At 42.6% G+C, this 12,383-nt stretch overlaps 1 protein-coding gene across 1 annotated transcript in view; it reads left to right on the top strand.

Annotated features, from left to right (window-relative positions):
* Positions 1-12,067, top strand: part of Kat6a (lysine acetyltransferase 6A) — a 78,556-nt gene extending 66,489 nt beyond the window's left edge. The window contains exons 14-17 of the mRNA XM_041673933.1: positions 164-377; positions 3,377-3,976; positions 6,169-6,481; positions 8,667-12,067. Coding sequence (XP_041529867.1) covers positions 164-377; positions 3,377-3,976; positions 6,169-6,481; positions 8,667-11,317 — 3,778 coding nt within the window. The 3' untranslated portion in view covers positions 11,318-12,067. The remainder of the gene's footprint in view (positions 1-163; positions 378-3,376; positions 3,977-6,168; positions 6,482-8,666) is intronic.
* The last annotated feature ends 316 nt before the right edge of the window (positions 12,068-12,383 follow it).

Genomic DNA, 12,383 nt, shown 5'->3' with positions numbered 1-12,383 from the left:
TTGCCTCTCTTCCTTAACTCCATGCTGACATAGTTACACGGTTCATCTTTCTAACAGCGCTTTTTGAAGCTATAATCTCTAGGGTCTTTGGTGTGTTGTGCCTCACTGTTCATTATCTATCATAGTACATTGTTGATTGCTATAAACTTTTCTCTGGTTGTAGATTTGTGATTATCCGCCGGGAAAAACTTATCCAGGATCACATGGCAAAGCTTCAGTTGAATCTTCGACCTGTAGATGTAGATCCAGAATGCTTACGCTGGACTCCGGTCATAGTCTCCAACTCTGTTGTCTCAGAGGATGAAGAAGAGGAGGCTGATGAAGGAGACAAAGAAGAGTCCCAAGACCAAGAAAGAGAATTAGAGACCCCTATAAGGGTATGATCTGGTTTGTTATAGCATTTATGAATATTTGTAGTATATTATGATGTCTTTCCGGAAATGTCCTTCCTAGAGGACCAGGGAGATAGATGCTTACTTGTTATTATAGTCAAATTAGGGGCCTGGAACCCATTTTAAGAAGCTGGGCACAGTGGTGCATACTTTCAATTCCAGTGCTGGGAAGGTGGGGAATGGGAGTCCCTCAAGCTAACTGGCCAGCTTTGGTGGGTCTCAGGTCTCATAAAATAAGGTAGAGGAGCTGGAGGGATGGCTCCGTGATTTAGAGCACTTGCTGCTTTTGCAGAGGACCCAGGTTCATGATATGCATGGCAGCTCACAGCCATCTGTAATTTCAATGTTGGGGCTCCAACACCCTCTTCTGGCCCCCTCAGATACTGCAAGCATGTCATGCACAGGCATGCACTCATACACTTAAAAATAAATATTCTTTTAAAAAAAATTAGAAAATGGCATTCCTTAGGGAAGATAGCCAAGGTTGTCCTCTCATCTCCATATGCACATCACAGTGTCAGACTTCTCCATACATACACACATGCAAATATGTACACAGATATTTATACTAGCATTTTAGTGTTTTATTTTAATAGTTGAAATTTCAGGAATATTTACTTTTATTTACATTTTTATTTTATTTTGTTTTTAAGGCTTAGACCACTAGGAATCGATTAGGTTTCTGCCAGTGTATTAGTTATGACCAATCTTTAGTGGCAAGCTGGTAAGAATTACATTTTAAGCTATATATATAGTAACTGAGGAATCTGATTGAGCCTGAATATGACAGTTGCTAAAAGAAAGTAAAACACATTTTCCTTAAAATAGAACATTAAGAAATATTATAGAAATAATAATTCTATTATTATAATAGAACATTATTTATAAGCATGCATATGTTTTTGGTAGAACTTTCGGAATGCATAGATGTCTTCAGAACATTAGTGGTGGGCTGTACTGTGTTCTACAGTCTTCAGTGTTCTTCAGGTGATACAGAAGTTGTTTGGGTTTTCCTTTAACATTCTTTTTTGTGCTTTCATCCTTTATGTCTCCCTTTGGTAAGTGTGAGAGAGAGAAAACTCATCTATTGAATTATGTTTTAATTTAAATTAAATATTCCAGAAAAGAAATTTCAAAATTCCATATTTCTCAGATGTCTGCTCTTGCTCATGCTCTTATAGCCCAGTGGTTCTCAACCTTTGGGTCATGACCCCCGGGATATTGAAAGACCCTGTCACAGGGGTCGCCTAAGACCATCAGAAAACACAGATACTCATATTACAATTCATAACAGTAGCAAAATTACAGTTATGAAGTAACAATGAAAATAATTTTATGGTTGAGGAACTGTATTAAAGGGTTGCAACATTAGGAAGATTGGGGACCAGTGATCTAGCCTGTTCTTCCTTGTTTGTCAGTTTTTATTTTGAGAAAATGTAATCTCATCTTCTATCCAGACAACGGACACTGACTTTGATATCAAAGGTGACATTTCATAGTGGTTTTGAGTACAAGACCTGGAGTCAGCTGCTTTGAATTTATTCCTCAGTTAAGTTACCTCACTGTTAGACAGAGGGGCATCATAATACTTCACTGTGTTATTGTGAGAATTAAACTGAGGAGTACATGTAAATACGTTTCTAAAAGTGCCACCAAGGAGAAAACATTCATGGGAGCTATTAAATATTAATAATTTTCTTTCTAAAGTTCTGTTTTCTTTTAAATTTTTTAAACTATCTTTTTCATTTTACATGCCAATCCCAGTTCCCACTCTCTCCCCTCCTCCTGCTCCCTCCACCTTTCCTCCTCCTTAGAGAGGGTAAGGCTTTCCATGGGAAGTCACCAAAGTCTAGCACATAGCTTTGTGGCAGGACCAGTGCCCTCCCCACTATATCTAGACTGAGCAAGTTATTTCTCTAAAGAGAATGGATTCCAAAAGCCAGTACAAGCAGTAGGGATAAATCCTGGTCTCACTGCCAGTGGCCCCACAGTCAGCCCCAGCCATGCAACTGCCACACACATTCAAAGGGCCTAGTTTGGTCCTATGCAGGTTCCCCTGCTGTTAGGCCAGCATCAGTGGGCTCCCATTAGCTCAGGTCAACTGTCTCTGTGGGTGTCCCATTATGGTCTTGACCCCTTTGCTCATATTCTTGCTCCTCCCTCTCTTCGACTGCACTTTGGGAGCTCAACCCAGTGTTCTGCTATAAATCTCTTTACCTGCTTCCATCAGTTGCTGAATGAAGGTTCTGTGGTGGCATTTAAGATAGTCATCAATCTGATTACAGGGCAAGGCTAGTTCAGATACCCTCTCCACAATTGCTTAGGGTCTTAGCTGGGGTCATCCTTGTGTGGATTCCTGGGAATTTCCCTAGTGCCAGGTTTCCTGCTAGCCCCCTAATGACTCCCTCTATCAAAATATCTTTCTTTGCTCTCCCTCTCTGTCTTTCCCTCATCTTGACCATCTCATTCCCTCAAGCTCTCTTCCCCCTCCCCTTCTCTCCTCTTCCTCTCTCACCCTCCCTTCTCTTCCCCACCTCCACGCTCCCAGTTTTCTCAGGAGATCTTTAGTCTATTTCTCTTTCCCAGGAGCATCTATGTATGTTTCTCTTAGGGTTCTCCTTGTTACCTAGCTTCTCTGGGGTCATGTACTTTCTCTGGGGTCATGGACTATAGGCTCGTTATCCTTTGCTTTTTTCTAATATCCACTTATGAGTGAGTACATACCGTGCTCATCTTTTTGGGTCTGGTTACCGCACTCAGTAGGGTTTTTTCCTAGTTCCATCCATTTGCATGCAAATTTCAAGTTGTCATTGTTTTTTACTGCTGAGTAGTACTCCACAGTGTAAAGGTACCACATTTTCTTTATCCAGTCTTTGTTGGTTGAGAGGCATCTAGGCTGTTTTAAGTTCTGTTTTCTTATCTTAATCAAACAGACTGAAAAATTAACCAGCATTGTTTTTGTTTGTTTCGTTTTCCTTAATTAGGTGGGAAAGTCTGTGTCTCGGGAGAACAAAGATCAAGATTCTTCCTCTTTAATAGAAAGTGAAAAGAAACCAGAAGTTAAGGAACTGACTAGTTCTTCACGGTTGAGCAGACAGGCCCTTCCCCGGGACAGTCTTCCTGCCAACAGCCAGCCACTTCGGAGGGGCCGCTGTGGGAGGAAGAACAGGAAGACCCAGGAGCGTTTTGGTGATAAAGATTCCAAGGTGCTTGTGGATGAGGCATTATCAACTCCTCAGGAACAATATGGAGAATGTGAGGAAAAATCAGAAACCTCCCAAGAACAATACACTGAAATTGAGGAACAGTCAGCAACGTCTCAGGTGCAACCAGCTGGGAAAGCTGACATCCCCAAGGGAAGATTGAGTGAGAGTGTTGAGCTGTGGCGAGGCCAGCTGAAGAAAAGCCCCGAGAGCCTGAAGTGCAGAGTGCCAGAAGGGAACGATAGATTGCCGTGCTGCTATAGTGACGGGGACAGGGCTGTCTTCAGAGGCTTCAGCGAGAGTAGTGAGGAGGAGGAAGAACCAGAAAGTCCTCGCTCAAACTCGCCACCAATCCTCACAAAGCCCACACTGAAAAGAAAGGTGATGCGTCTCTGTGTCTTGTCCTCCTGTAGCTGTGACTTATTATGTAGGTCTGTTTGTCCTGCAGTTCTGAAATAGAGCACACCCAGGGTCATGTGTGTTAGGTTATAAACTTGAAACTTCAGACTCATGAACGCGTGGAAAGTGAAATTCCTGGGGGAGGGGGGAGATACTGACTAGTCATAATCTCAGACTGTGGTGTGTTCCTCCACATTGCTCACCCAGTCAGAAGCAGGCTGACATGTTCTAACCATGAGAGTCAGCTTTCCCCTAAAGCCATGAAATTGTTCCTTTCTGTAGCAGGGCTGTTTAAAGGAAGAACCTTTTAAGGATGTTTTCAAATTTGCACCATTATTGCAAGGACACTACGCAGGGTTCCCATATGTCCCAAACACTTGTCACAGTTTGTCATCTACAACACTTGGTTAGTTAGTAGACCTTCTTTGTTCAGACTTCTAGTTTATCTAAATGGCCTTTTTCTGGTCAGGATCCCAACCAGCATTCCATGTTACAGTTAGTGTTCTCTTTGAGTTCTTCTGGGTTGTTTCTCAGACTTTGTCTGAGATGGCCTTGAAGGTTGTGAGGTTCAGTATTTCATACATTATCCCGCACCAGTTAGAATGAGGCAGTGTATTGAGAGGAAGGCAAAGAAACACTGTTGTTGTCACATGGTAGAGTAGGTAGTATAGAGTATCGTATGCGTGATGAACTAGGTAAATACCCATTTGTTGTTGATGCTAAACTAACCCTGTTGGGTTTCTCTACTGTCGCCCCCCGCCCCCATACAGTAGTGGAGGAAAGCACCATGCAAATCACACTTAAGATATGTGTAACTACTTCTTATAGGAGCAGTGTCTGCATAGGTTGGTTGTGTATCCATTCTGCTGTCTCTATCAGTAAGGGCCTTTGTAACGCTATTTTAAACTTGTGTCTTAACTCATCCCACCCAGCACTGGCTATTCAGAGGTTTTTTAGTTTTGCTCCTGTTTATATTCCTAGTGTCACCATCATTAGGAGTTTGTTTTGTTTTAAGCCCTCTCTGACACTGCAAGATATTTTAAAATTATCTTGGATATTTCTTGCCTCAGCTGTAGAATCACCTTCTCTAAGGAGCAGAGCCATTTTTAATGTAATTGAAAATTCCCAGTATATTTTGAAGTAGAGAAAAACTAAACTGATTATCCTTACTGTTGATTGCATGATCATAAAGAGTATATCTTTGCCATCCTAGGGTTTATTTTTCCTATTTATGTGGTAAAATAAATATGCTATTTTCTTTTGTAAAAAACCATGAATATTGTAACAGCAGTGAAATTGTATGCAAAGCACTGAGATAATCTCAAAATTCACTTAAAGGAGACTCAATATATGGTTCTGCAGCAGTGCTTAGACGTGACATTGAGTAAGTACTAACCTTTCTAGTGATTCAGTCATCCTTGGGTTGTCAGCTGTTAGGTCAGGCCAGTGTAAAGATGTACCATGCTCCTTATGGTGCTGTTGCTTTCCCTTTCAACCAGGTGAACACGTTCCAGCTCTGCATTTCTGTGCTCTCTAACTGGTTTCCTCACATGTCATGCTTATTTATTGATCAGTAGACTGACTGCATGGTGGTGTGTGAGGTGCAATGTTTCTATTCCTTTTGCTCTTGAAATAAAGTTAAGGGAGTGATATCTGAGTTACTTCAGTGTTGAAGCAGGTGACTCCTTAGAGTGTACAATTTAACTGAACTAAAAATAATGCACTAACAACATCCACTCTTTGGACACACTTGCTTTTTACATCTTAAAATTGCATTTAATATCTAAAATCCTTTTGTGTACGTGTGTGTACACGAATGCATTGAATGTGTATGATGTGAGTGTGTGGGCTTGTGCCATAGCAGGTATGTAGAGGTCAGGACAACCCTGAGGATTTAGGTCTCCCACACACCCCTGCTTTACCTTGGGATCCAAGGATTGAGCTCAAGTTGTCAGGTTGCCCAGGTTGCCCAGCAAGCATCTTTGCCTACTGAGCAATCTTACTGACCCATATCTCTATGATTAATACTTCATTATATCTTTACCAAAATATCTTTCAGCAAGCTGCATCTTCATTTTAAATATGCTAGTTTTGCAAAATTTTAAAATTTTTGGTTATAGCAGAAGAAAGTGTTTATTACTACAAATAAAATATTTGCTTTCTTTACTAAATAGAAACCAATTCTTCACCGAAGAAGAAGAGTCCGCAAGCGGAAGCACCACAATAGCAGTGTAGTCACAGAAACTATTTCTGAGACCACTGAGGTGTTAGATGAACCATTTGAAGATTCTGACTCTGAAAGACCAATGCCGAGACTGGAGCCTACATTTGAGATTGATGAAGAAGAGGAGGACGAGGATGAAAATGAGCTCTTCCCCAGAGGGTACTTTCATCGCTTGTCCTCACAGGATGTCCTTAGGTGTCAGTCCTCCTCAAAGAGGCCAGCTAAAGATGAGGAGGAAGAAGAGGAGTCAGATGATGTGGATGGTATGTTTATAGAACTGTTTCTTACAGTGACTTCTTGTGTCTTTAAATAGATAGCAGGAACAGCTACAAACCCTTCTACAAAGGGTTGAAAATGAGTGTGACTCGCTAAGGCAGGAAGGGAAGGTTAGGGACCTCTGCAAGTTGCGTGTAATATATCCATATCCATTTTTGCATTTAGTTTCTGTAATCTGGACCTGCTCTTAGCATTTCAGGATATGTTATCGGAAGTTCTTCTTTTTGCCCAGTATTGCCAAGGATTTTACCTGAGTCTTCAGTCAAAGGGTGGTGGAGTAGCTGGCTACTAGGCTGTGTGGTCTCTGGTGTTTGTCTGTTTGCTCACTGCTGCATGCTGAGTGTTTAAGACAGGTGCTCAGTTACCTCTGCTGAAAGGGTGAATGCTGAGGAGGCACACTGAGTATCAACAGGAACTTCCTCCCCTGTCGAGAACCTTCCTGAATCAAGTCTTTAACGTATCTTAGTCAGTAGTCATTTCTTTTTTGCTGTTTTGACTCTTGCTATGCAGCGGTCTGGCCTGCCTCAGCCTGTTCTCTTCTGGGGTTGCAGGTGCACAACCCAGCAACCAACTATGCATCTCTCATAATTGGCAACAATAACAGAACAGGCTAAGGTATATGATCTTGCCAAACTACCAGTCATTTACTTTTAAAATAGATTTATTTTACTTCACATCCAGAGATACAGCTGCTGAGGTTCCCATGGTGTGAGGTAGGAAGAATCTAGACCTTGGCATCCTAGCCTAGGTGTGGTGAAGCATTGTGCCGCCTCACGCCTGCATTGTGTTTGTGTGAATGGCCTCAATATTTTCACAGCTGAATTTGAATAAAATCCAGTTGTTCAATGTTGCTTTGTACTCTTTTACTTTATCTTTTGCCTTATTTAGTAGAACCTTTTATTTTATTCTCTTAAAATCTTGGCTTGAAATCTAGTAGATAGAACTTGGATTTTCTGACAAGAGATTGAACTCGGTGGTGATGGGCCCTGAATTCAGTCCCTAGAACCAAAACAAACAAATTCTTGTGGTGTGTGTTATGTATGTATGTGTACATGTGTACTTGTGTGTATATGTATATATGTATGTGTATGTTTGCATGTACATGCATGTGAGTGTGCATACGATGGGAAGAACTATGAGTATTTGTAACACAGTCTAGATATGAAGCCCAAGCTGACCTCATATTTGTGACTTAGCTTAGCTTCCCAAGTGTTGAAATTCACACCATACTTGACACATTTTTCTTATTTTAAGGCTTATTATATGATATGTGCTTTTAATATAGTAATCATTAGTCTTTGTTTTGTTATAAATCATGATCTAGTGTTTTATTCTTGTTATATATTGATATATATCTAGGAAACTCACCCTTTTTTGGCGTGAACTGGCACTTGGTGCTTTGTCTTTGATCACCGTGTGTCACAATAGTGTCCCACATGTAAGCTCCCATGACCTTGACAGTTTTCTCTCATACAACTATTGCTTTTGTTGATTCCCCAGTTGTACCACAAACGTACCTTTGACACTCCCTCAGTGTTCATAGCCTTTAAAAACTAATAGTAATTGAGAATGTATTTAATGCCACCGAACTCTACTTTAAAATGATTAACGTTTTATCTCACATATATTTTGCCATGATTTAGGAAAAACTAATGCCAATGCTGAATTTATTCCCTTCTAACTGTTATTGGCACTTTGACTTTTCCTTATTTGCTTAGCACTACATGCCAGTCTTTGTTTAAGACTAAATGCCTTGCAATTGTTCCCGTATAAACCCGTTGACAGTTGTTTACAGGGGATGGCTCAATTGTGGTATGCAGGAATTGGCTTATAATCCCACTTCAAGTAACAATTTGTGAAAATTAAAACAAACAAACAAATAAACCAAAGAGGTTACAGAAAAGGAAACAGAAGAAGCTGATTTGTAACTTAAGAGTTGACACATTCTTGCTGCTTGTTTCGGGCATCTTCATAGAGTTTGATCTCAAACTACTTTTACCTAGTAGGTGGCAGAATCATGTTGCCCAGGATGGTGTCATTGTTTGATAGTTTATTGTGTGCCCTTTCATATCATTAATTAGCTTTATTCCTTAGATTCTTCTGTTTACATGTTGGTCTCAGAGGAATACTGATCTTGTAACCTGTCTTTACTTTCTTATCTCTTCTATACAGACACTCCTATCCTAAAGCCAGTATCTCTCTTGCGAAAATGTGATGTAAGCAGTGCTTCACTTGAGCCAGATACCTCTACACCTATGAAAAAGAAAAAGGGATGGCCCAAAGGCAAGAGCCGAAAACCTATCCACTGGAAGAAAAGACCTGGACGAAAACCAGGATTTAAACTGAATCAGGAAATCATAGCTGTTTCTACACAAGAATGCATAATTGAGCCCATAGTTCCCATCAAACCTGGACGTAAACCCAGAACGCAAGAAAATGAAGAAATCGTTGAGGTAAAGGAGGACTTGCCCTTGTTGGAAGAAAGGAAGGAGGAGCTGCATACAGAAGCAGACGAAGAGGCTGAGGAGGAAGAGGACACAACTAGCAGTGACATTAGAGCCATGTCCCCATTGGACAGTAGCAACAGTCCTGAGGCAGAACCCAAAGAACCCGAGGCAGATGAGGAAGATGAGAAGCCCTTGGAAGAGCAGAGGCAATCTGAGGAAGAGCCTCCAGAGCTGGAAGAACAGGAGCCAGAGGAAGACGATGAAGTGACTGCAGAGGCAAACCAGAATGAGGACCATGATGCTGACGACGAGGATGATGGCCATCCAGATTCCCTGAAGACAAAAGAGCCAGAGGAACAGGCAGCTGGAGGAGACCCCAAGGAGGAGCCTGGCATCCAGGAGTCTTTTTTAGATGCAAACATGCAGGACAGTAGGGAGAACATAAAGGATAAGGATGAAACTGAGCCGGATTCTGAAGAGGAACAGCCTTCCCATGAGGCATCTGTGGTGTCAGAGACCATGCCGGGGTCTGAGGAGGACCACGAAGAAGACTCAAACACTAAAGAAGAACTAATTGAGCTAAAAGAAGAGGAAGAGATTCCACACAGTGAATTGGACTTGGAAACTGTACAGGCGGTGCAGTCTTTGACTCAAGAAGAAAGCAGTGAGCATGAAGGAGCCTACCAGGACTGTGAGGAAACTCTTGCAGCCTGCCAGACTCTGCAGAGTTACACCCACACTGATGAGGACCCTCAGATGTCAATAGTTGAAGACTGTCATGCTTCCGAGCATAATAGCCCAATATCTTCCATTCCATCTCATCCCAGTCAATCAGTTCGCTCAGTTAGCAGCCCCAGTGTGCCTGCCCTGGAGAGTGGCTATACACAGATCAGCCCAGAGCAAGGATCGCTGTCCGCACCCTCTATGCAGAACATGGAGACCAGCCCCATGATGGATGTGCCTTCCGTATCAGACCACTCTCAGCAGGTGGTGGACAGTGGCTTCAGTGACCTGGGCAGCATCGAGAGTACCACAGAGAACTATGAGAACCCAAGCAGCTATGATTCCACCATGGGCAGCAGCATCTGTGGGAATAACTCCTCTCAGAGTAGCTGCTCCTATGGTGGTTTGTCGTCTTCAAGCAGCCTCACCCAGAATAGTTGTGTTGTTACTCAGCAAATGGCAAACATGGGCAACAGCTGCAGCATGCTGCAACAAAGCAGTGTCCAGCCTGCTGCCAACTGTAATATCAAGTCACCTCAGACTTGTGTGGTGGAAAGGCCTCCCAGTAACCAGCAGCCACCGCCGCCACCACCACCACCACCACCACCACCACAGCAGCAGCAGCAACAGCAACAACAACAGCAACCGGCACCACAGCCTCCCCCACCACAGCCACAACAGCAACAGCAGCCCCCACCCCCACAACCCCAGCCCCCGCCCCCGCCCCAGCAGCAGCCTCCTCTGTCGCAGTGCAGTATGAACAACAGCTTCACTGCGGCTCCAATGATTATGGAGATACCAGAGTCTGGAAGCACTGGGAACATCAGCATCTATGAGAGGATTCCAGGGGATTTTGGTGCTGGCAGCTACTCTCAGCCATCAGCCACCTTCAGTCTAGCCAAGCTGCAGCAGCTGACTAACACCATTATGGACCCTCATGCCATGCCTTACAGCCATTCTCCTGCTGTGACTTCCTATGCAACCAGTGTTTCTCTGTCTAATACTGGACTGGCTCAGCTAGCTCCATCTCATCCCTTAGCTGGGACCCCTCAAGCACAAGCCACCATGACTCCACCCCCAAACTTGGCATCTACTACTATGAACCTCACATCACCTCTGCTACAGTGCAACATGTCTGCCACCAACATTGGCATTCCTCACACTCAGAGGTTGCAAGGGCAGATGCCAGTCAAGGGGCACATTTCTATCCGCTCCAAGTCTGCACCTTTACCCTCTGCAACTGCACACCAACAACAACTATATGGCCGCAGCCCGTCAGCAGTTGCCATGCAGGCTGGCCCTCGAGCATTGGCTGTTCAGCGTGGCATGAACATGGGGGTTAATTTAATGCCCACTCCAGCCTATAATGTCAATTCCATGAATATGAACACCTTGAATGCCATGAACAGCTATCGAATGACACAACCCATGATGAATAGCAGTTACCATAGTAACCCTGCCTACATGAACCAGACAGCACAGTATCCTATGCAGATGCAGATGGGAATGATGGGGAGCCAGGCCTATACCCAGCAGCCTATGCAGCCAAACCCTCATGGAAACATGATGTACACTGGCCCCTCCCATCACAGCTATATGAATGCTGCTGGCGTGCCCAAGCAGTCACTTAATGGACCTTACATGAGAAGATGAGCGAGATGAACTTGCAGTTAAAATCTTAAATATATATAAATAAAGGAACTTTTTATACTGACAAACCAGAGAAAAAAACGGACCTTTTTTCCAGTTAAAATATTACTGTAGAATTAGAGGAATTTTTCTTTGGTTTATTATTATTATTACTGTTTTGTTTTTAGAAAACCTGATCTCTTTTTTGGGGGTTCAATGTTGTTCTGGGTTTTTGTTTTCTTCAGTCTTGAACATTTTACAGTAGAACTCATCTAAAAATGGATTTGGGTGGGGAAACATGCACAAAATCTTTTCATAATTAAAAGGAGCCTTACTTTCTTTATACACCACATGAACAGAATTTATGTAAGCGTGAACTTATTTTATTTTAAAATGTATGTTTCCCCTCACTGTCTGCAGCTCCCAATGTTGTCCTTTTTAAATGTTATATATACATCTCAAGGGTCAGCCAGACCCTTTCCTCCAAACCCAACCTTTCATTGCCCACTTCATTCCAGCAGGAGGCACTTAGGGGAGTAGGGATGGGGATATGGAGAGCATCCCAAGCTCCTGAAACATAATGCTATTATTATTATTATTAATAATAAAGTGAGGCAGGAAATGCTTCTCCTGTAAAATTCCCTCCCCTCCCTGTACAAACACACACCTCTGGAAACCTTTCCCCAAGAGTGTTTCTAGGTAGATTTCATTGAAATACCTGTTTTTCTTGAATCAAGTGTAATATAATTCTTTTTTTTTTTTTTAATATTCCCACTCAGCACTCAGAGACACAAAAATACTGTAAGTCTCACTTAACAGCAGAATCTCAGAGGAAAGCTGTTTGCAGTTCTGCTCCAGCCTTTGGAGGATACAGATGGTCAGTTACCAGTCAGAAAGAGGGATGCACCTCTTGGTTTTTACCACCTGGTGAATCAGCCATAACATGCACACTCCACTCACCTCTTGTGTAGTATGTACTTGGAAATGTGGACTGAGGTCTTGTGCTTGCACCTTTGACTCTGGGAACCCTCAGAGCAAGCCCTGTGATTTGCCTGGCACATTTTATCCATATAGTTTTCATGAATGACTG

The sequence above is a fragment of the Microtus oregoni genome, unplaced genomic scaffold, assembly GCF_018167655.1.
Source record: "Microtus oregoni isolate MIOR12 unplaced genomic scaffold, Mior012 000024F_ref0000369, whole genome shotgun sequence".
Classification (NCBI taxonomy): Eukaryota; Metazoa; Chordata; class Mammalia; order Rodentia; family Cricetidae; genus Microtus; species Microtus oregoni.
This window is presented reverse-complemented; position numbering and strand designations above follow the sequence as displayed.